The sequence below is a fragment of the Trichechus manatus genome, unplaced genomic scaffold (assembly GCF_000243295.1).
Source record: "Trichechus manatus latirostris isolate Lorelei unplaced genomic scaffold, TriManLat1.0 scaffold00112, whole genome shotgun sequence".
Classification (NCBI taxonomy): Eukaryota; Metazoa; Chordata; class Mammalia; order Sirenia; family Trichechidae; genus Trichechus; species Trichechus manatus.
This window is the reverse complement of record NW_004444048.1, coordinates 1,687,593-1,712,072: the sequence shown is the minus strand read 5'-3', so window position 1 is coordinate 1,712,072 and position 24,480 is coordinate 1,687,593. Positions and strand designations below refer to the sequence as shown.

At 34.6% G+C, this 24,480-nt stretch overlaps 1 protein-coding gene across 1 annotated transcript in view; it reads left to right on the top strand.

The window, feature by feature from the left end:
- Nucleotides 1-24,480, top strand: part of SOX5 (SRY-box transcription factor 5) — a 955,120-nt gene that overhangs the window by 532,732 nt on the left and 397,908 nt on the right. The window contains exon 5 of the mRNA XM_023738014.1: nucleotides 19,520-19,751. Within this exon, the coding sequence (XP_023593782.1) occupies nucleotides 19,520-19,751 (232 nt within the window). The remainder of the gene's footprint in view (nucleotides 1-19,519; nucleotides 19,752-24,480) is intronic.

The following is a 24,480-nucleotide window of genomic DNA, read 5'->3' as shown; positions in this document are numbered from 1 at the left end:
TATATATCTGTTGTTGTACCAGTACCAGGTGGCTAGGTGGTGTGAGTGGAGCCACCAGTCCTCAGGCCCCTGATGTGGATAGGTGAAGACCCTGCTTAATGGGCAGAGCAGTGTCAAATGTCACAAACCTGCCACTTCACAGCTGAAACAGTTGAAGTTAGACTTCACATATATACCCTGCTATACTGTGGTAATGAGGGCCTACGCTGTTGAAATGGACCCACACAAGTCTATGCAGGGGGAAAGAAAATCAAAGTTCATGGACCCTTTATGCCTTTGCCTAGACAAAGGAACTGTGCCTACCCTGAGTTCCTGGCTTAGGGGAGTCGGCAGATTATTTTTTCCTCTGTTTGTTAATTTGTTCCCTCTCCAAGGCTGGGAGAATGGCTCAGGGTACATGACAGGTCCTACTTCCGGCCCACGGGACTCAGCAATTGCTGAAGCCATCTCAGACACAGTGCAGAGTAGGGAGCAGGGAGGTAAATGGAAGAGAGGTTTTTCCAAAAGAGGGGTGTTTTTGATCTGTGTAGTAGGCCAGATGCAAGTACTTATCTTTTGCCGATCTAGGGCTGCTTCTCACTGGTTCTGGATGGCCAAGTAGACTGTCTGCTGCTGGGTCTCTCCCGATGTGGAAGACGTCTCCCAAGAGGTGCTGCTTGCCTGCCTCACCGCGCACCACGGGTTGATCCGGCCTGAAGGGCTCAGGCTCCCACCAGGTCAGGTCTGGAAACTCCTCACTGTTTCAGAACTGTCTCTCCTTCCCCCTGCTGCTCAGTCCAATTCCTCAACTTTGTCTTTGATGTTCAGGGCTCCTAGATTGTCATATATAGCCAATTCACTTGTTTTTTTTTGGGTCTTTGTTGTAAGAGGGACCACCAGAAGCATCTGACTACTCTGCCAGCTTGACCCCGCCTCCTCTGGGATTTTCGATGTATAGTATCATGTCATTTGGGAAGGAGAGTTTTACTTCTTCCTTTCCAATTTAGATACCATTTATTTCCATTTCTTGCCTTATTGCTCTAGCTAGGTCAGTCTTAAGATTTTAATGATTAATAGCTTCAAGTATTTTAACTAGTAATTTAAGACTTAAGATGACTCTTTTCTTTGTAGTAGAAGAGTACATGACACTTGGAGGAAGGGAAGAATGTTAAAATTGCATGTCCTTGTTACCCAAAACTATAAATCTCTAGAAACCACATCTTTTGAAAATCCTTTGAGTAAATAAAAAAAATATGGATAAAAGACCTTAAAAATTCATTAGGAAATAGAAAATTAGAGTCAAGGAAGATACTGGAGTTGTCTTTTTAGTAGACATAAAATATGTTTATAATATACTCGTATGTCTGCCTTTATATTTATGTTAAACATAAATACATGTTAATGGCTTGGAAGAAGAATGAGGAAAAATTTATCATTTCAAATCTACTGCTAGTCTTTAAAAATACTGTATTTTTACACAAATAATGCGCGCCTTCTACATTTGTTTGCCAACTGCACCTTCCTCTCAAGAGGTATTTTCGTTAAGTGCCACCGTGCCAATTTTTTTCACATGTTGCTGTTAAAAAAAAAAAAAAATAACATAGCATGGTTACAAAAATGCCTCATGGGGAGAGGGCACGGTTGGCAAACATAGAAGGTGTGCGTTACTTGCATAAAATATGGTAACACAAATAACCTATGCCCAGTTTATAGCATTATCCTCAGAAATGAGAAAAGTATATTATGTAACATATATAATACTCATGTTATTAGTTGTCATATCATGAGGACTTATCCATAATTGCGTAGTAGATGCCCAGCTGATTGGTCCTTATGAAGCTTATTTATACTACTATAATTTCTTCTTTCTAACGTTTTTTACTTTCACCTTCAAACCAAAAAACCAAACCTATTGCCATTGAGTCAATTCCAACTCATAGCAACCCTATAGGACAGAGGTAGAACTGCCCCAAGGAGCAGCTGGTGGGTTTGAACTGCTGACCTTTTGGTCAGCAGCCGAGCTCTTAACCACTGTGCGACCTTAGACTCATTAAATTCTGTTACTCATCATAATATATACCATAATAGCAAATCATACTCATTTTTCAAAAAAAGAATAAGATCTCGACATTGCAAGGAACGATAAAGGTCAGCTAGTCCAGTCATTTACACGTATGTGTGAATCCTCTTTATAGAGTTTTTGGTGAGTTATATATCTTCTGTTTGGACACTTAAAATGTTGTGTAGCTCATTACCTCATGAGGCAAGCAATTCCATTTTTCTTGGTTCTGACTGTTAGAAGGGTTGTTTTTTTTTGTTTTGTTTTTCAGCATATTTATATACTAAGCCTAATAGTATCTTCTCTTAATTTTTTCTTTTCTTTTTTTATTGTCTCATCATTATTTGTTAATCTACTGTAAATTATATAGCATTATAATTATCTGTTTATATACTAACCTCCAGAGGACAGGGCACCCTGGCACGTAGTAGTCACTCAATAAATATTAAATGAATGAATGGAGAGTTCTTGTTCTGTCCTCTAAAATCACACAAAATAAATCCAGAAATACGTCTACCACAGTATGGTTACCTTTCTACAAATACGTTTTTGAATCTATATAGTGAGCTGTGTGTTCCCTATATAGCATAAAAGATCCATGTATGAAATTTTAAAGGTTAATACTTTTTTAGACATTCATAACTTTCTGGTAGAAGTTCCATAGGCAGAATTCACCAGACAAGGTAGTAAAAATGTATAAGATCTGAACTTTAGTGGTGGCTTCCGGACTGATGCCCATGTTAACACTGAATTGGGAATTCTAGTAATATATTCCTTGATAATGCTGTGTGTGTGTTTCCAAGAAATGGGAAGCCTACATTGATTATTTATTGTAAAATACATTTTACCCAGTGTTTGCAATTAAAATATTGCAAAAATTGAAATTTGACAAATATATTAATTTCCATTAGATTGCACTTCTTTACTATTCCTTATATTAATTTACAGTACCCCTAAAGTATTAATGAGGGTTTACATTGCTTGACAGTAATGTAACAGCAGTACTTATTAATTCTGAATAGCTTCTAAATACTCTATGAACTGAGGGGATATCGTCCATATGGCAAGTAATTGGTGGTGTTTAGACTATCTTGACATCACTCCCTTTTGAAGCAGCTATTACTTCTACCTGCTTTTTGTGATAGCCAGCAGAAATTTACCTGGAACTGAACAATTTCTATTGATTTTGTTTTGCCAATGATTGAGGGAGCATTCTCGTTCAATTGTTTCCTCTTAGATTGTTTGTGGTTATATTCCTTTGTTTTAAAACATCTTATTAGAAGTAGAAGATGTTTTTTAGGTGAGCTACATGGTCATTTTAAGAACGGCTATGGCCAAATTTATTGATGATAACGTATAGGAAAAGAATAGTGTAAATCAGCTGTTACAGTAGCTAAAATAGTTACTGAAATTAAACAGGAGATTTGTACTAGTTTTTTTTTTTCTTCAATCTTACCTTTCGTCATAGTTTAATTTTTCTGGTCAAAAATCTTCCTTTTTGGGGTTTAGCTTCGTGATCCTCAGTTGACCCTACAAAATGTTAACCATCAATCTAAGCCAAAGTGTGAGTTTCTCATAGTGCTAGTGCAGCAAGTTGAGTTATACAGTGCACCTGTGTTCCACATTTATTCTTTACAATGGAAACCATTTTCTTTGTCTGGAACTCTTAAATCCTGCACATAGAGTGGGGAGACTGTTTACGTGAATAGCAGTTTCTAATGAAATGTTCACAATGATTGAATGTTACAATAACATATCCTACTCTCTTTTATTCTAAGAGGATTCAGCTTTCCCTAAAGAAGTGGTAGGAACTTGTTTTATATAAGTTGTTTGGAAATAAATATTATGAAGCAGAAACCATATTTTGAGTTCCTTGCAATGGGATGAGGTTTTGATACGTCGGTAGTAGGAAGACTAATATAGCTCTTGGTGTCATCCAAGAACGTTTTCTTTTAATTTAGTGTGAAACGAAAATTACTGGAAGGTCTAAAATGCAGCAGAGCAAGATAGTAGAACTTGGTTACTCACTTTTCCAGCAAAATTCAGAAATTTCATAAGAGGACCACTATTAACCTTGCACAGTGAATTCTAAAGCTTATTCTTTTTTTTTTTTTTGCAAAAAAAAAAAAATTTAGCTGTATAGAAATATTAAAATAATTTTTGACCCTTTTTCATAGGTTCAAAAGTATTAAACACTGATGGCTTCTGAGAGCTAATTAGATTGTATCTTATCCTAACATTAACTGTGCTTTATAGCTGAGTATTTTAAATTGGATTCAATTTAATTCAAATCAATTCCAAATAAAAACAATGATAGAAAACATTTATTAAATGTATTTTATGTGATTGGTATGGTGTTACATGCTTTTATATGTACTTGTTTAGTTTCCTCAAAACTCACAAATAATGTGCTATTTGTATTTCCCATAATAAGAAAACAGAGACTCAGATTAAGTAACATGGTTAAGGTCACAGAGCTAGGAAATATCCTAAGAAAGACTGATCCCAGGTTTGTCTAATCAAAGGTCATGCTCTTTAATATACCTAATGCCTTCATTTTAGTTTATTACACACTGTGCTAGATCTTGCATTAGATTAAAAAATGAATAATATTGTTTGTGGCTTGCTCTGGATTTTATAGTGCAATAGTAAACTCAGCTTGATTTTGGTAAAAACATTTCTTCTGAATTAAAAAGTCTATTAGATGGGTTTCCCTAATGGAGATAAAAACCAGAAACGTGAGATTTTTTGTACTTACATCTAGAATTTTTAAGTAGATAACTTACTGTAGTATGAAAGTTATGCAAAATTTGAACTGAGATAATGTGCAAATATATTCTCCCATTCTTTGGTTTATTGTCTTTCTTTTTTGGTCATTTCATTTTAGCACAAAAATTTCTAATCTTGATGAAGTCCAATATATCTTTTTTTTTCTTTTGTCACATGTACATTTGGTGTCGAATCTGAGAAACCATTGCCTAACCCAGAGTCATGGAGGTGTATTCCTGTGTTTATTTTCTAAGGAGTTTATCATTTCAGCTCCTACATTTAGGTCTATGGTGCAATGTAGATTTGTTTAGATTATGTAAAGCATGTAGCACAGTGAATGGCACATATCAGTGCACCATTAGTGGGAGCCGTTCATACCTCTGTGAAACCAAAGTGAATAAATATGTTCTATAAAATGTCTTTAGGTCCTTCTCATAATAGCTATTGTTCTTACTGTTCTTCGCGAGGAGGTATAAGGAACAAAATATACACACTATTTAAAAAAAATTTCCAAATGGATTAGAATGATTATATCATAGATTTTTATTAATAAGTCATTTAAAATAACAAGAATGCAAAGAGATGAAAAACAGTTAAGACAGAACAAATTTGAACACGTGTAAGATGCTGTTGCTTATTTATGTAAATATGTAAATCTTATGTAAAAGAGTTTGATAACACTAAGATGTGTTACAGAACTACACAAAATATTCTCTTTGGAAAGTGTATTGAAATTGAGGAAATTTGATTTGTATATAATAATTACTTGTAATTTAATATTAATTTTCTTAAGATATCACAAAATAGTGCTATCATTAGTTTACTTTTCTGTTTTTAAATAATATTTTAGTGGATTTTTAAAATATTGGATAGATTACCACAAATATTTTTGGAGAGTTAAGTAAGTATTTTAAGGAAAGGCAAAGTGAGAAGCTCATGATGGAAAAGAAGTGAGTTTTTAAACCTTGCTCCTTTTTGCAGTGGAGTATAGATTTTTAACTCGGTGTTCTACTTTCTTCTGTGTGATGATTTGAATATGGCATTGGCAAATATTGTTTCTGATATATAGGCAGTCCCTGCCTGGTTAGGAATAAGAATCCATTAAGTCTGTCTTTAAGTCAGATTTGTAGATACGTTGGAACAAGTACATACCGTTCTTATTTAGCATCAGTCAGATGTTTATCTTAGTAGACAGTATCCCTGGTGGCACAAAAGTTAAGAGATCGACTGCTAACCAGAAGGTTGGCAGTTTGAATCCACCAGCTGCCCCTTGCAAACCTTTTGGGGCATTTGTACTCTGTCCTATAGGGTCACTATGAGTCAGAATCAACTTGATAACAATGTTTTTGTTTTTTGCATATAAAACACTTAAGAAACATTCCCAAACCGTGCAATGTTTTCATGAACGTCAGAAAATAGTGCATGCGTTCATTATTACAAACCACTGTATTTAACTCAAATTTTTAATTTTATAGGCTTTATGACAATACGTTCTTAAGTGCGAGTTGTCCGTAAGTTGGACGTTCGTAACCTGCAGAACTGCCTGTGCTTTGATATGTTCAGCTTGTTTCGTAAGAACCAAACATTTATTAGAATGAAATTACTCAACAATTTCTGAAAGTAGGCTACCATGTGAAGCAGGATGTGAGAGGCTTTTATTATAGTACCACACCAGTCATGGATATGGGAAGAGATAGACTCTGAAAGTAACTATAGTTAATAGTTTACTCTAAGGAAATTATGTTTTGTGTTTTATATATCTCATGTTGAATAGAAAAGAATACAGATTGGTGAAGGAATCACATTTTTACCTCATCTGAAAGAGGATAATCCTTTTAGGTCATTGACAGGGCAGTGTGAAGAAGCCTTGCACTGAAGCTGCAGCAGCCTTTGGATAAATAGAGGATTTAATAATGTTCAAATATTTGTCCCAACCTCAAAGGATATCCTGAAATAGAACTAACTTTACAGATGATACAGGGATTTCCATGGGCATTTAATGTGTTTTGCTGACTCTTTCATCAATGCAGTTATGGTAGCTTTCATTGTGGGGGATTTTGCTTCAGTCCTTTATAAATAATATCAGCATAGTATGTAGGAATGACAAACTTGAAAACAGAAAATGCCTGTTTAAAATCTCTGGAAAATCTTCCCCAAGTTTTGATGTTGTGGGACACATGAAAGCTAGGAATTTGAAAGGATTAATTAGCTCAGTCTGAACTTTCTTTCAAACTTCAGAATCATGTCTCATAGTCTCTACACACTCTTGAGAACGCACATAGCCAACACTTTCTGAAATATGTGTCCTATGTGAAACACATTTTTTTTAAATCTAAGATATGCACCCTTGATCTCCCCACTAATTCCACCTCAGTTATGTGCACTTCTGAGTCAGAATTGACTTGATGGCAGCAGGTTTGGTTTTATTTGGTTATCCTTTTTTAGAGTCTTTAGCAGAAATAACTGTCTTGCAATCAAAAGCTGTTGATAATATTTTGGCAAAAAGGAATCCAAAGCAAGTAAGTTTATATAGCCATTAAAATTGTTTCCAGGGAACTGTGTGTAGATGATTTGATGGAAAAGAAAGCAGTGTTTTAAGAAGTCTTTAAATGCCTATGTCTCCACAAACTCGCCGGCAACAAAAAAACAACAACAAAAAAGGGATGGAGGGATGAGAGGAGGTTGGAGAGGATTCTGTCCCTTTTGGAACACAAACGTCTTTCAGTTGTGGGGGTTTGGAATGGGGGTGTTTCAGTAATGGAAAAAAAAATGTTCTAGCAAGTGGTAACACAGTTAAAAAAAAAAAAAAAAAAAACCACACACAGCAATGGATGATTACTTTTCTCCATCAAGGCTCCTTTATCCTCATAAGCTCAGACAGTGGTCAGCGTGTTAGACACCCCTCCCTGTTTTATCCATCCCTTAACTATGTTCTTTGACAGGACTGGTTTATACAGCTGGGCCTTTGTTAAGCTTTAGGAGAAATACTACAGAGCAGCAGAAAAGATGATAGGCAGAGTACCTATAAAATGGCAAATGGTAAACATTATGTTGAAGTGCAAGATTCTAGCTTCAAGGTTTTGCTTTTGCTTATTAGTTTTTCTTTTATGATTTGTAAAGTAAATACTTTTAAAATTTTTGTTTTAATTTTTGTAGTGACATATTTTATGGTGGTGTGGGTAGATTGAGTTAGCCAGTAAAATTTGACATCAGCTCTATATTAATAAACATAATAGGAAAGAACTCAGTTATATTACCATCTAAAATGAGATATGTCTGTTACAGTGACATAGTGGTATAGAGAACATCTTCATTTTATGTTTGCTTAGCCATAAAACTGAGAAGAAAGAGCAAATAAAGAAAGCTATTTATTTCAAGAGGTTTATCTATATGACATATATTTAAAATAGAAAAAACATATATATGGGAATTCGAGAGTCATGTTAGGGTTAACCTCATTTGAAACCTAGTGTGAACCTTGTCCTGGTATCTTTTTCATACCATGATAAGAGATTGATGATTTTCTTCTCCACAGTATAACCATATCCTTTGGATTTTCATTTCTGGGGCAGAACACTGGTAACCTTTCATTTTCTACTGAACATTACCCATTTATAGAAAAGAGCTAGAATTCCTAACTCTTCCACAGTAGCCGTATGAACCAGGCATTTAATTTTTTTTTTTTCTAAAAACAACAGGGAATGTGCTAAAACCAGAAAGATTAATGGTGGAAGAAGATAAACAGTTAAGACATAAAATGAGTTTAGAGGTCAAGCTATAAAAATAAGAAAGCTTATGGATTTAATTCATACTCATCCAAGCAAAGAAGCTTTGGCATGAAAGGAACCAATGAAGAGGCTCAGCATTCTTATAACATCAACCATAGCTGTATCCCGCTGTTTTGGAGTTTGGGTTGATAGATGCTCATCGTCTTTGGCACTGCACCATTACTTTTGGATGTCTCATGATTATAATGGCAAATTCTTCATTTTGCTGAGAAGTTCAGAAAATTTACCTTTGCCTAGTATGCCTATGTTTCACATCAGAAGCTTTTGTTCCAGGAAAGATTTGTGCACTGTGTATATATTCTTTGCTGTCTATTTTGACTGTAACATAAATATTTTGTAATTTGTGCATTTTTCAACAGCTGTTGTAGAAACCAGGCTGCAACCAAGTCTATGTGGGGCATGGAAAGAAAGAATGAGTCCCCCAAATTGGCCATAATTTAGCAATATATAAACTTTTCTTTGTCAGGGTTATTTGGATTTCAAAGAGGCTATGGGTCATAATATTTTTCTTTATTAGACTACTTAGTTCTCAACAGTTCTGATGCTGATACTCAGTACTTCTTTTAGCTGTGAGGCTCCTTTCTTGTTTCTGCTCAGAAAAAGAAAAGCATTCTCTAGAGGTTTGCTTTAGAAGGCTTAACTTGCTTGATTTCACAATGACCTTTGAAAACAAAAGAAATTAAAACTGGACTGGTTACTTAATTATTTTTGTCATCATTATTAGATTCTAAGTAAATTAAACATGCCATAGATTTTATTTCAAGAAGTACACCATACTAAGAATAAGTCACTTTTGATTATGGAACAATTTGCTGTTTATTTAGACTTAGCCAGTAATGTGAGAGGGGAGGTAGAGAGCAAGAATGGGGGCGGTGGGGGGGCATTGTAAGAGCGAGCCCAGATAAGGAGACAGGGAGATAGGTTCAAAATAAGTACTTAAGATTATTATTTTGGGAAATAAAATAATTATCTAAATTATCTATTTGCATTTCTGTCATTGCAGTACTGTGACGTCCTGGGAAGGTCAAATTGAACAAGTCATTAAAATACATGAAATGATATTTTTACAGAGATCAATATCATTAAGCCTAAATAGTCTTTACTCCTCAAAACTATTTTGTCCATACACACCTTACCTGACCAGTGATGTTCATAAACAGAAATCCATCTTGTTTCACTGTGAATGTGGTGACTATGGTGAACTATGTTTATAGGTTATTACAAACATGCCTGCATAGACATGCACTTGTGTACTTACATAGATATTCATTCACTCTTATGAGGATAACATGACTGGCATTATTTTAGAAAGCAATACTTAAGAGATTATCACCATTCATTGTAGTAGTAATATTTAGGAATTGCATTTCCTTTGGCTTTCCTTTTTATGAGTCAACAAGTTAGGAGTTTGTTCCCACTTTTTTTTTTCCATTAAAATGCACAAAATTTTCAACCAAATAGTTTTGAGTTATATAGTGAATGAAAGTTGTTAACATCTGATTATGATTAAATTAAGATGGCCTGTCCAACCCTTAATAGAGAAGTTCCAGTAGAAGAAAAGAATATTAATGCTCATTAACATATCATTAGGTAGCAAAACGTTCTTCCCTCCTCTCTCTCTCTCTCTGTGTATGTATATCTGTCTCTCTTTACACACACATACACACACGTACACACACACTCTCTCTTTCTCTGTCTGAGTCCAACATATATACAAGACGCAGACATCTCTCAAACTACCCTGACACGTTCATTCAAGGATAGAACAATAGAAACTGAATTAATTCCTGTTTCGCTAGCAATTGTTCTAGCAGGGAGCTGAAAAGATTGTCCCTGTTGCAGCAATTCTACAGAGAGTTTTTAAAGATAAATTTTTATAGATCTTGAAAATAGATAAGCATTTCATACAATATTCATTCATTATTCTACCCAGCTGTCTATAATCTGAAATGTATACATGTGGCAACCATGTGTCTCAGAAAAATCCAAAAGATTTCTGATTTTTTTTAACTTTATTTCTTTAACCCAGAAGCACACAATTCTTATTAGATAATTTGTGCCAACCTTTGGTTCAGAAAAATGGAACACATATATTAAATACAGAGTTTTTTTTTTTTTTGAGGGGGTTACGTCATATTATTAATACAAAAAATGTTTACAGAAGGTACTAGAAAAGAGAGTTTTTGCTAATCCCTAGATTTTTCCCTCTCATCCTCTATGTGTCCCAGGAATGGGGTATATGGCTACACAGTGCTTAGCTTTTAGACTCACAAGGAGACGAGCATCTGGGGACCCTCAGGAGGTGAGCACTTTCACGCTGACTCAGAAACCAGCCGTATGACTCCAGTCTGGCGCTGTCACGCCTGGTTATGGAAAGGCAAGAACAATGCCTCCCTTGAGAAGGGAGAAAAAGTCTACTGCAGTCACAATTTTGATGTAAAATTTAAATCATCCCTCCACATCCTGTGGACTTGGAGCCGTCAGAAAGTCAAAACCCATACTCAAAGGGAAAAAGCTTTTTCTTTCCTTAAAAAGAATGTGATGCCCAACTATAAATAACAAGTTTTAGAATCACAGATCTTAAAGCTAGATTATACGAAATAATTTATAAATAACCAGAACAAAAGGTCTTTGGCATTTTTAACCTGTAGATGGCTGAAGGTTATACTTTTTTTTTCTGTTTGTTTGTGATTAATGACAAATGTATAACAATACATGAATTAAATAATTCACACCAAATTACTATTTATGGTCACATATTGTTTTCTTCCGAACTCATACATTTGTCATTTTAACTATAGCTTAAAATAAATTTCCCTTCAACATTAAAAGATCTTAGTCATTTCTATTGTGTTTTCTTCAAGATGATTTGGTTGAAATTTAATATATTTGATAATTAAAAAGTTTTCTGCAATCAAATGTTTAATAAGTCATATACAGTACTTGTGTTTTTGAGATAAATAATAAAATTATAACAACTATTAAATGAGTCAAAAAAGTAAAAACAATAAATAAATTAAATTTAAAAAAAAGTAAAAGCTAGGCTGGCTATGTTTTAAGTAGTGTGTATTGCCAGATTCACGTGTAAATCATGAGAAAATCTCGACAATTTTCTTTTTAATCTAGAATTCTTTAAAAAATGTTTTGCTACCTCTTCCTTTTATGAATGTTACTTCATATCTGGAGCCATAAAAGTTCCTTTAAGCCAGTTTTACTTCAGTCTATTAGCTCCTCAGTCAGATATTTTTAAATAATATTTTACTGTGTTTTTGGGAAAGTTCACACAGTAAGTTAGGTTCCTATTTGAGAATTTCTATACAAATTGTTCAGTGATCCTCAGTCAGATTTATTATAATGAACACCAATATATTTTCTGAGTATCAAGAACATTATAAAATAACTACAGTAGAATGTGATTAGATGTAGTAGTCTATTTTTATTTATGAGGACTACTGTTGTTTTAAGTAATTAGTAACTGTGGGTTATAATAAACTAAAACAATAAAACATAAAGATAAGAAATTTTAGCTGACAGATATAATGATTTAGATAAATTTTGGTTCAGTAGCCCAGCTAGTATGTTACTTACAATAAAGCTATCTTATTACTTAGAAAATTTTATAGGAATTCTTAGGAATAACATAGAGTCTGATTTTGAAGTACATTTTTAGTGATTTAGAATTATTAGTGAGGAAGTAAGAGAAGAAAGAAGATGAAGAATCAGAAATTTTGAATTCTGAGTCATAGTAGGATAGAATTTTGCTAACAAAAACTATTTTTAAATGCTTACCTTTGTCATCTGTTTGTCTCACTTGTTTAGAAAACAAAAACAAATCAACATTTTAAAGTTCATTTCCTTGCTTACTTTAAGCACATTAGCTTAAACACTTCTGAAATATGTCATCCAACTGATAAAGAAGTATTTGTTTCTTCCTGAGAAGGATAAGAGTATAGCTGTTCTCTATTTCTCCTAACTTCTGGCTTTTTGTTTGTTTGTTTTTCATTTTCCACCCTTTCCAGATGGCAACCTGTACCTCCCCATTTTCTTCTCTTGCTATTTTCCCCCCATCCCTGACTGTTTGGACTGGATAAAGCTGTTCAGTAAGAGTAATGATACTAGCAAAGAGAAAGGTAAAACGATGGTGAAGAAGTGAAAAGTGGTGCTGTTCTTATCAGAGATGAACAGTATAATAAACCACTTGATCTCAATGCAGGGAACATCTCAGAAACTAGACATATGACAGGGCAAACATAAGGAACAGCCTTGGTAAAGGTGACTTTAAAAGTTCTTGGTGACTTCAACATTTTTAATTAACACAGTTTTAAATATAGTTTAAACTTTTCTAATATATAATAAAATGTTTTCTGTTCAATTGTATTTCAGGATGTAATAATAAATTTATTCATAAGTAACAGTATTTCAAAAAATTAGTTTAAGACTTATATCTTATGGTGAGTTTTGTGTATTTCCATGACAGTGAAATGTATGAAAAGGATTACAAAGGAAGTCCAATCTTATTAACTACTCCCTGTTGTCTGTTTAGGAGCCTTGGTGGTGCAGTGGTTAAGCACTCACCTGCTAACCGAAGGGTTGGCAGTTTGAACTCACCAACTGATCATGGGAGAAAGATGTGGCAGTCTGCTTCCGTAAAGATCTACAGCCTTGGAAGCCGTATGGGGCAGTTCTACTCTGTCCTATAGGGTCGCTATGAGTTGGAATCGACTCAACAGCAGTGGGTTTTGGTGATTGTCTGTTTTTATATTTCTGTGAAATCTGTGTTTCTACTTCTAATTATGTCTTATGCCAGGACCAGATGAACTTGTTCATGCTTCTAAATAACAGTATAATGAATGAGGTCTTTCTATGTGGGAAGTAAGGGGTAGAGAAGTATGGAGATTGGCACGTTGTATATCAGAAACTGATAGCAAAGATTTATAGAAAAGAGAAGAAAAATATTTAAAAACATTGAAGGTCTACATGTTTACCACAAATAAATTTTCTGTTTAAAAGACTTCTGAGTATTATATATGACAGATTTGGTTATAAAATTTACATAGAATGTTCAGAGTTAAGCACAAAGCTGACTTTTAACTCAGTAGGAAAATAAGTACTTTGAAGACATGAAGAGAGAAAAAGAAAGAATAACCCATAAGATATGAATAACAATGAATGAAATTCATCGATAAAAGTAATGGAACTAGATTTTTTTCTTTAATAAAGTGATATATTAACTTTGTATAATCCTATGTTTATAAATCAAATAGAAGTACTGGTTTTTTCAGTCATTTGAATTAACACCTGTCCATTCACGCTAAATGTCTGTGTTGATTCCACATGTTGGATAGGTTGCCATCATTCAAATCCAACTCATAGTGACCCTATAGGACAAAGTAGAACTGCCCCCGTAGGGTTTCCAAGGAGTCGCTGGTGGATTCAAAATGCCAACCTTTTGGTTAGCAGCTGAGCTCTTAACCCCTATGGCAGCAGGGCTCCTTAGTGAAAAAAAATTCGCTACATACCAAAAACCAAACCAAAACCATGGCTGTGGAGCTGATTCCACAGGGTGGAACTGCCCCATAGGGTTCCCTAGGCTGTAAGCTTTATGGGAGCAAATGGACAAGTCTTTTCTCCCAAGAGGAGGCTGGTGGTTTCAAAATGCCAACATTTTTGTTAGCAGCTGAGCCCTTAACCACTGCACCACAAGGGTTCGGTATTTGATGTGAGTCGATTCCGACTCATATTGACCTTATAGGACAGAGTAGACCTGCACCATAGGTTTCTAAGGAGTGGTTGGTGGATTCGAACTGCCAGCCTTTTAGTTAGCAGCTGAGCTCTTAACCACTGCACCACTAGTGCTCCCTATTTGGTATAGAATTTCTTACTCTCTATCAGACTTCTCACAAGGGCCTTGATTACAGAAGGAACCAGACAAGTAAATGTAAATGTCCTAAATAAATTGCCATGCTCTTAGACAAAATCAAGGCACATAACTTCCAGAAAAGTAGTCTCATCTTTGGAGATGAGATTGCTAATTTCTATTTTGTCTTGTATATCCCATGTTTATTGTTCCCTTGAGAAGGTCCATCCTCCAAATATTTTTATTTGTTTTTAAAATATGTTCTGCTATGCTTAACATATAATGTGAGAGAGCCAACATTCAAAACAAGTATTTGGAAGAGCAAGTAATGGAAGTCATCAATTAAATAAATGTCATGCTCCAGAATGTAAAAATGTTCAATTTCATAATGTTTGTTTTTAGAGAATTGTTAAGAGAATAATTATGCTGCTTCTCTTATCACTTTGACCTCTCTTCAGCTGTCTTCTTTGCTTGATCCTCTTTATACTGTTGCTTCCTAAAGGTGGAAGGACTGCAAGATTCAAGATTTTTTTTTTTCCTTCTCCCTCTCCTCTGTTTTCTTCTTATTTTTCCCTTGGAGAGATCAGTCTCTTTTTGACCTGATGTCTGGTATAATGCAAAGACCAGGTAGTGTGAGTAACAAAAGGTGTTTAACCATTCTATGACTCAATTTCGTTTTCTTTCAACCAAAAATAATAATAATGCAGACTTAGAACATTGAAGAAGTCAATGAGGAATAATAACAGCAGTTATTGGATTACTCTCTACTTTTCTTTAAAAGACTACACTGCATCAGTTACTTCCACAGAAGTCCTGCGTTTTCTGTTTATCTATTTTTTTAATCCTACCATCAACAAAGACTTCTTTCTAAAACCAAATTTTGTTTTTTTTCCACTAACTGTTCTTTCTATTTTATACATTTCTCTTATTAGCATGATTGATCTGTAAGTTATTATATTACATTATATTATAATGTAAATTATATTACAGTCAAGTAATATCCTTATGTTTAAATGAGCTCACTCACTCTTTCGACTTCTTTGGTTCCCACCCTCAACCTTCTATCAGCTACTAAATTCTGAAAGTTTTTTAATTAAAATACTATTTTGATAAAGTTACTCTGTGACTCAGAAACATTCAGCAGTTCCCTTCTGTCTTAAATATAAATCTCAGATATTTTGTTTAACTGTTCAAAGTTGATCTTACACTGTAAGTTCCAGGGGGGGAAGACATTATTTTTGTTCACAGCTACTTGCCCAGTACTTACAATCCTTCCTAAAGATAGTAGTCTCTCAATAAACATATGATAAATGTGTATCTACTCATTAAAACCAGCAACCCTCTGACTATCCCCTGGCTATGCACAGCTGCAAGAGCTAATCTTATAGGATAAGTATGCTTGGAAAATGTCACAATATTCGTATAAAAAAGGAAATCTAGCTCAGTAGTTAACAGTATGCTTGTTTTTAATAATTTCTATGTAAAGGAATTTGTAAACCCTGTTTAATTGGGTTTTCAGTGTGCCTTCCTCCAATAGTGAAGGACCCCAGGAGTTTTCAAATCACTTTCGTATGGACCAGAGTACCCTGATGGTGCAGAATGTTACAGAGAGACATAAAGGAAAAGCGACTCCTTGTAAAAAAGCAAGTTGTCCATATAAGAAAGGATGTTTCTTATCTATTCCGTTCATGTAATCTCAGCAACTCTAGGATCATTATAGACTAGAGATGGGATTCTGTCCATAATCCTCCATCTCCCTCTTTTTCTAAGTAAGCTTTCTCCCTCCATTGATGTTGCACTTTCTGAAAGTATCTTTGCACCTTTGCTTTTATTATTATTTCCTACGTGAAATTTCCTCTCCATTTATTCCCAAGGCTTCTATTTGTCCTTCTTACCCCTCAAAATCCAACTGGTCAGTCATTTCCCTGAAGCATTCCAGGATGCCGTGGCCCTCATGAAGTCCTCAGGAGCTTGCCTATAAATAATGTCATTTGCCCTTAACCTGAACTGTCTTTTATCATTATTTCTCCTTTCATTTAAAATCTTCTCAACTACTCCATAAGCTTTTTAAAGACTACTGTCATCTATCATCATAACATAACAAGGCACCTTTCTGTTTGTCTTATGTCAGTTTCTTTGAAATCTAGATTTTGTTCACTGATAAGTCGCGGCTCTACCACAGGGACGACAAACATCACCTCTCACAAGAGCATACCCCAGCCTAGAGTCTGTGGTTTTTCCAAGGTACCTTTGCACTACAACACAACCATGTAGTGTAGGTGCAGGAACTGGAACCCTACATATCTCAGATGGACAATATATGGAATTTTGTGGTGCTTTCTAAATGCCTTTCGAAATTAGTAACTCTTCCCAGTCCAAGATGAAACCCTTTGGTAGATGAACAAAAATTCAAAAATCTAATGTTATTGGAAATTTTTTAATCCATATTTTTAGAAATACTGGGTCAGAGTAAACATTAAAAATGCAAACAACAAACTGATAGCTCTTTACATAGTTTATGTCCTTTTTTTTCTCCTGACTTAGTAGCCTATTGTTGAAGTATAACCCTGGGCATTTTTATTATAATACTTTAACAAATAGTTAAGAAATCTTTTTCCTGAAAAATACTCTCAAGTCCAACACATTAAGAATATTCTATAAATCTCTGACAATGAAATTGAAATAAACATGAAATAGCATCAATCTTCATTATTCAGATCCATATCTGCAAATTTGCCTACTCATTAAAATTTATTCATAACCCCAAAATTAATATGGCTCTTTTGCAGTCATTCATGTTATACCCAGAGTGGCAAAAACTTTGAGTGATGCACACATTCCCAGATGAGGTCAAACAAGGCGACTGCCTTTTTTCATCAGCTCTCATACTGTAAACAAGTGTACTTTTTAGGTCTACCTTTTTACTTTTTTAATGCTTTTTGTTGGTGATTTCATTGTTTAAAATGGCCCCCGAGTATAATTCTGAAGTTCTGTCTAGTTTTCCTAAGCACAGGAAGACTGTGATTCGCCGTATGCTTCGTTCAGGAATGAGTTGCACCTATTGGCTGTGAGTTTTATGTTAATGAATCAACAGTGTATATTAAATCAGGTGCCTTTAAACAGAAACATACATAAAACAATATTATGTATTGATTAGCTGACAAAAATGTTGTCACCAGAGGCTCACAGGAACCTAACCCCATGTTTCCTCTAAGAGGAGTGGTTCACTATTCATTAATTCAGTGTTTACAACAACTTTATAGAAAATAACTCCTGTGAATGATGAGAATCATCTGTATGTAATATTTGAGTTTGGCACCATGATCTCGTCATGTTCATTGTTTTAGATGTTAGAATTTTTACTCCATAGGTTGTGTGTAGAACATGCCTACCCAGTTGTGTGTAAAGATGGTTTAGAAATTGAAATGACCATAAATTGTAAAAACTGTAGTAATATCTATCTACCTTATGTCTACTTTTAGACTTTATTTCATTTTTCATGTTGTTGTTGAGGGCATCTATTAATTATTTTTCAAACGGTGCACAGTTATTCCTCAAAAAGACTTACGAAGTAGGTATTATATCTCATTTTAAAAATAAATTGAGACATAGAGATTAAGTAATTCTCACAGCTAGTAAGTGACAGAATCAGTATTTTAATCCATATCTGTCTGATCCCAAAGCTCTTTTTTTTTGCTCCCCCCGCCCCCCATGTGCTATTTTTTTTTTTTTTAGTAGACTATCTTTGGTACTAGAATACACTTTTCTTTTGAAACTTATAACACTAAGAAAAGTATTATTTAAAATGTAATAAATTCAACATTGATTAGAGACATTTCTTTGGGGAATACATTTTAAATTTAAAAATTAGTGATAAATATATAAAAGAGGTAGAAATAATTCTCTGTTTCCCATCCCTCTGGTCTAGAATAAGAATGGATGATTCTGTAAATCCTCTTTGTTTGTTGAGCAAAAAAGGACAGATTTTTCAAGGTCAGATCAAGTTTAAATATTATGAGAGTTTTTTTGTAATTAAATGTTTTAATTCATTTCTTCTGTGTAAAACTTTTAATGAAAGGAAAAGGAACTTTCTATCTAAATAACAATATTTGGTACATATTTTAAACCTCTGATAATATTCTAAATCAGAATCAAGAACAAAAAAAAAGCTTAAATTCTTGTTCAGTTATCTAAGCACATTGGCATATAAGCCTTAGTTCATCAAAACAAAACATCCCTGTTTGTTTGTTTTTTTCCTCTTTATTTAAATATTCTAGGGAGGTTAAATATGTTATGAGAACCCACATGTAAATAATCTTTCATAAGGTTGTAAAAATGGAATTGAAATATTTTTACATTCTCACCATTTTACTTTGATATACTTTGATCTTGCAACTTTTACATTAGAACCAAAAGCCAAAACTGGGTGATCTTGCAGGGAATGGAAAGTGAATTCTCAAATTTTTCAAGATTAACAGTGATTGCAACATTTATTATTAATCAGCTTTAAACAAATATCAAACTTTTGTTGATTGCTCTAAGGTTTGCTTTTAACCGGTATTTTTACATTTCACAATGGTCCTACTTTTAAAAAAAAATGCAAATTTTTTATAATAGCAACCATTTATTTATGTTGTTTATTTTTTGATGAAAGAAATTTTAGTTATTTCCCTTCTTTCAACTGCCAAGAGTATTTGCTATTCATAGATGAACTATCTTCAATAAAGTCCATCAAAGTGTAAAACTAGATGGGTATTTTTATTTCCTTTAAAATGGAATGGTCTTTCATTATGTAGTGTTCTTAGGTGAATCCCCTTGTTTAAGAAGCCAGAATACAAGAGAGTGCTATATTAGTGTATTATTCTCACAACAAACAAGCACTGTTCTGTTGCTACCTGCTTGGCCATTGTTTCTGATTGTGTGTGCTTTGCAGTGGTATTTGGATGGTTTCCTGCTCTCTGCCAGCACAAAAAGGCATTTCTGTTACAATGGCCCCTAACCACACAATGACGGCATTAAGGATTTATGTGGAGGTTTCATTATTTTCCCCTCTTTTGTTCCTTCCAGGATGTCTTCCAAGCGGCCAGCCTCTCCGTATGGGGAAGCAGATGGAGAGGTAGCCATGGTGACAAGCAGACAGAAAGTGGAAGAAGAGGAGAGTGATGGGCTCCCAACCTTTCACCTTCCCTTGCATGTGAGTTTTCCCAACAAGCCTCACTCTGAGGAATTTCAGCCAGTTTCTCTGCTGACGCAAGAGTCTTGTGGCCATAGGACTCCCACTTCTCAGCACAATACAATGGTAGGTTTCTCATGGTCTATTGTGCTTACACTCACTTCTTGACCAGTCTACTTCTCTGATATATTTGGCTTTGGTCCTTTGCTGTATAAATATCATCCACTTACAAGTCATAGCCAAAATTCACTCCTAGCAACTTAGAATTCTTTAAAAATAAATTGATTTCAGTGGGGAGTATAAGATATAGTATTTCCTTTTTTATCTTTAAGACTCCTGATTTTGAGACACTTACAATGTAATTTGAGGGGAAAACTGTATGAAATATAAGAATTATGTTAAAATGGCACATTTAAAATTCGCCAACAGGAAAGTCAGATGTCATACTATTTCTCATAAAAAGTTTTTCCAGATACAGTTACAACAACATAGTTTGAACATTTCTACCATGATAAATCAATCTTTTTCCATTTTCTCCTCTGCCCATATTTCATTCCAGTCTTCCTTATGGTACTTTGGATTTTTCAGAAAAATATATTTCGTAGAGCCTACAGTTTTCTTGGAGCCCTGGTGGTGCAGTGGTTAAGGGCTATGGCTGCTAACCAAAAGATTGGCAGTTTGAATCCACTAGCCAGTTCTTGGAAACCCTATGGGGCAGTTCTGCTCTGTCCTATAGGTTGCTATGGTCAGAATCAACTCGATGGCAACAGGTTTATATATATATATATATACTTTTCTAGTGTGACAACACTTATCTCTAACTCAATCCCATTCACACTGGTGTTTTCATAAATCAGTAATTTCCTGGTGCACCCTATTCCAGAATATGTAACTCAGGACAATTGTTCTGGCACCTTATCCTGGGACCTTGATCACTGCAGAAGATTAGGAAGCTGTGGCTTCCCAGCTGAGAAGGGAGAAGGCAGCATAGCATCTTTGAAGCTTAAACAGCACACACATACACACACACACAATAAGCCTTTTCAGTCTTCCTTAGGAGCTCAGAGCCATGGAATCAGCATATTGAAAGGTACCTGGCACTTACCTGCCAGTAAAGCCACCTTCACTTTTTGAACATGGCTGCTTGGGCTGGATGTTACATTTTTGTGACCACTCCTCTTTTTCTTCTTTCAAGGCTACCAGTACTGTTAATTTGAACCAGATTTTCACCAACATAAATATGTTTTATCACACATTCTCGTATCTTTAAAAACAGCTGTGATTCTGTTGAATCTTTTTTCTTTTTTTTCTCCAGGAAGTTATTCTATATTGTAAATGCGCTTAGTACTGAAATATGCACACTTGTTCATGCTATTACATTACTGTATATGGAATTAAATCAACAGGGTGAATCAGATGTCTTCCTATAAGTGTAGAAAAGACACTATTCTCTGATTTTCACATTAGATTTAATACTCCAATTAAAGGAGCTTGGTGGCACAGTGGTTGAATTCTAGCCTTACAGATCAAAATTTCTTCGGGAATTTCACTGTGTGCCAAGATTTTTCTACTAAGAATATTGGTTTGGCTAACTCATATGTATCACTGCCTGTGTGGGAGGTGTTGTTTTAAGTACTTTACATATATTAACTCATTTAACCTTCACAGTAATTAAATGTGTTATTATTAACCCTATTGTATAGATGGGAAACTTAGTCACAGAGAGGTTAAGTAACTTCCTCTATATCCTAACTATTAAATGGGGGAACCAAGGTTTACCCAGGCAGCCTGGCTTTGGAGTCCATGCTTATAAAACTTATGTAATGCTGCTTCTCCATAAGAGCACAGACATATTTTATTTTCTGAATATCTATTATTTTGCAAGTTAAAAAATACTGTATATAATCCCTCTCTGTCCCTCCATTATGATTTCATGTTAGTTAAGTGACAATGGTGTAGCTTATTGGCCTCATCTCATTAAGAACAGAAAAGAAAGGAGAAAGATAAGTAGTGCCCTGTTCAACGGGGTAAGGTAGTTAGCCTCTGCATTTGCCATTGCACTATTGTAAATACCTTTTTCCTGCTCAGTATTTTGACCATTTTCTCTCTCAAAGAGTACCCTATTGACAATGCACCTTGGTTAGCTTTTCCTGGGATAGTACTATCAACATAAACATACAGATTTGAAGGAGAGATTATTTTAAGTATACACAAAAATAGATATGACAAAAGTATATTAAATTGCATATTATAGTTGACATGAGGGGAGGCTATGATGCAGGCAATTAGTGAAAATAAAACCATTCAGGTTTTATTGGAGAATTCAGTCCAACTAGAAAAAAACTATGAATTGCCTACTGTGTACCAAGGTTTTGATGAGGACTATGGAAATAGATTTGAGAAATGCATAATATTTTTCCTCAAGGAACACTATCTAGAGCAGGCGTTCTTAACTGGAGGTCTATGGATTTCCGGAAGACAAATGGAAAATCCTGTATGTATGAGAGTATTTCATGAAGAGTATGTTTTTCATCAGATTCTCAAGTAGTTCTGCAACCTAAAGGTTAAGGCCTGATGTTCTAGAATTTAATACACTTTGTAGAAAAATGATTCACCTTAGTCTAGTTTTAATGATACCGGCTTTGACTCTTTTTCTTACTACATGTCTAATTAGTTTCTAAATTTGTTTCTGCCTCAAATGTTTCATGATTCCACCTGCTTTTAATCTCTTGAGTAGACAGTTGCAAAAGTCCCCTATGTGATTGCAAATTTATACCTTCTTCTCTTTCTAATCTTTCTTCCAACTTCCACGAGACCTGTTTCCCTGAGAAACGAGTTGGATTGTTTGCTTTTCTTTCGAAGCTAATGTGCATCCTGATTGTCTACAAGGTTTAGTTCGAAACTCCTTATCTTGGCATAAAATTCTGTGTAGACTAGCACCAAACTATGGCTTTGGTCTCCTCTGTTACCATGCTTTGTTATGGACCCAATGCTCCAGTTACGCCAAACTTATATTCATGAGCATACCAGATAACTTTTAAATTGCCCAGCTCTATTCTATCACCTAGTCAACTCTATTTTCATATTTTATCTCTTGGGGAGCATGTTTCTCCCACAAGACTAGGTTCAAAAATTGCCTCATCATAAATGCTGTCACTGATTTCCCAAAGCATAATTGCTGTATTATTCTTTTTTCCATGACACTTGTTTATATCTTTTCTAGTAGTGTACATTATAATTTATGCATTTATATGTCTGCCTTCCTATACACTGTATTTCTCTTTGAAGGCACAGACATAAACATATTTGTATTTCTGGTGCTTCGTAAAAAACAGACGATTTATGATTATTGACTAAATGGCTGAGTTTATATGAATGAGTAAATAACAATATACTTCAGGCAAAGCTGTTAAAGAGGCTAATTGATGACAACTATGTTGATTTTTCTGGAAATTTTGGAACTAAAATAGAATCTACCAAAGTCTAGTAGATTCAGAAAACAAAAGGTATATAACCCTAGTCGTATTAGGTATTAAGCTGGTTAAGATATTTTTCCCATTTATTAAAATGACTGAATATATTATTGTATTATTATTCAACATGAATACTTTATCCATTTTTGGATATTAAGCCATTCTTATATATTAACATAATAAGTCCTTTTATTTCAGTAGGAAAATACATTCTCTATTTTATTCCTATTCATTGTCTTTGAAAACACAGAGGATGTCTCATAGTCTGTATATCACTGAGTTCAGTTTAAGAAGAAAAAAAGATAAATTTCATTGCCTATTTATACGTGACATTCATACTCCATTCTCAAATAGAGAAGAAAGATGTTGGGAGTTCTACATATGGTATTGCCTCATAGGTCAGAGACAAAGTAAAACTGAATGAGCCATGTCGTTCTGGCTTTAAATTATAGAGAGATAATTTCAATATAAAACTTAAGTTAGGAAATATTTCCTGAAATAAAAGCTTTGTATACTTCATGACTGTTGCCTTGTAAAGCTTCTGAAGTATTAAGATTCCTTGTTCAGATTGTTGGTATACAATTATTAAGGTCCAAAATTGGACTAGATCAGGAGATAATTCTTCCTTTCTAAGGATGTGTTTATTGCCTCAGTATTTTGGAAAAATAAAGTAAGGGCCTAACTGAGAGCAATTCCCAAACAACTGTAACTGGTATGATTGCCACAAGTCCATCTATTTCTGGAAGATTTTACTCACTGTTCAGCGTGCACTATGGATAAACTGTCCTAAGAAGATTATATATGTATATTCATAAAATACAGTCATGTTTCTAATCAATATGAGATTGGGACACAGATTATTACATGTCTGTGAAAAAAGACTGATACTGCTGGTTCCTTCTCTGAAGCTCTCAGAACATTTCTAAGCAATGAATAGCAAAATTTGATTCTCATATAATCTTTAAAAGTGAAAGACAAGGTTGGCAGATGTGAAGGTCTGATTCTGACATGAGTGGAAAGGCAGTCCTGCATTTTATTCTTATTGAAGGTCTGATAGTCCCTACTCCCTTTGTTTTTCTTATGTGGGTGTGGAGGCCGTCACTTCTGAGTTTCAGAGACAAGCAAGAATCACTGTAATTTCTGGCTCATTTTTGATGATAGTTCTAATATAGATGGATTTATTTGATGATGCGAAGGACCATCCAGAACATGCCCTCATGTCAGTAAACATGAGTAGTTATGAACACCAGAAGAAATAGAGTAAGTCTAAAGAGAAGTCAGGTGGCACCATCAGGAGCAGCCAGGGAACCCTGTACTGGCCATTGTGGAACTCATTCCCTGTCTGGTGGCCTGCCACTGCTGTTGGTTAGATTGTTGTTTAG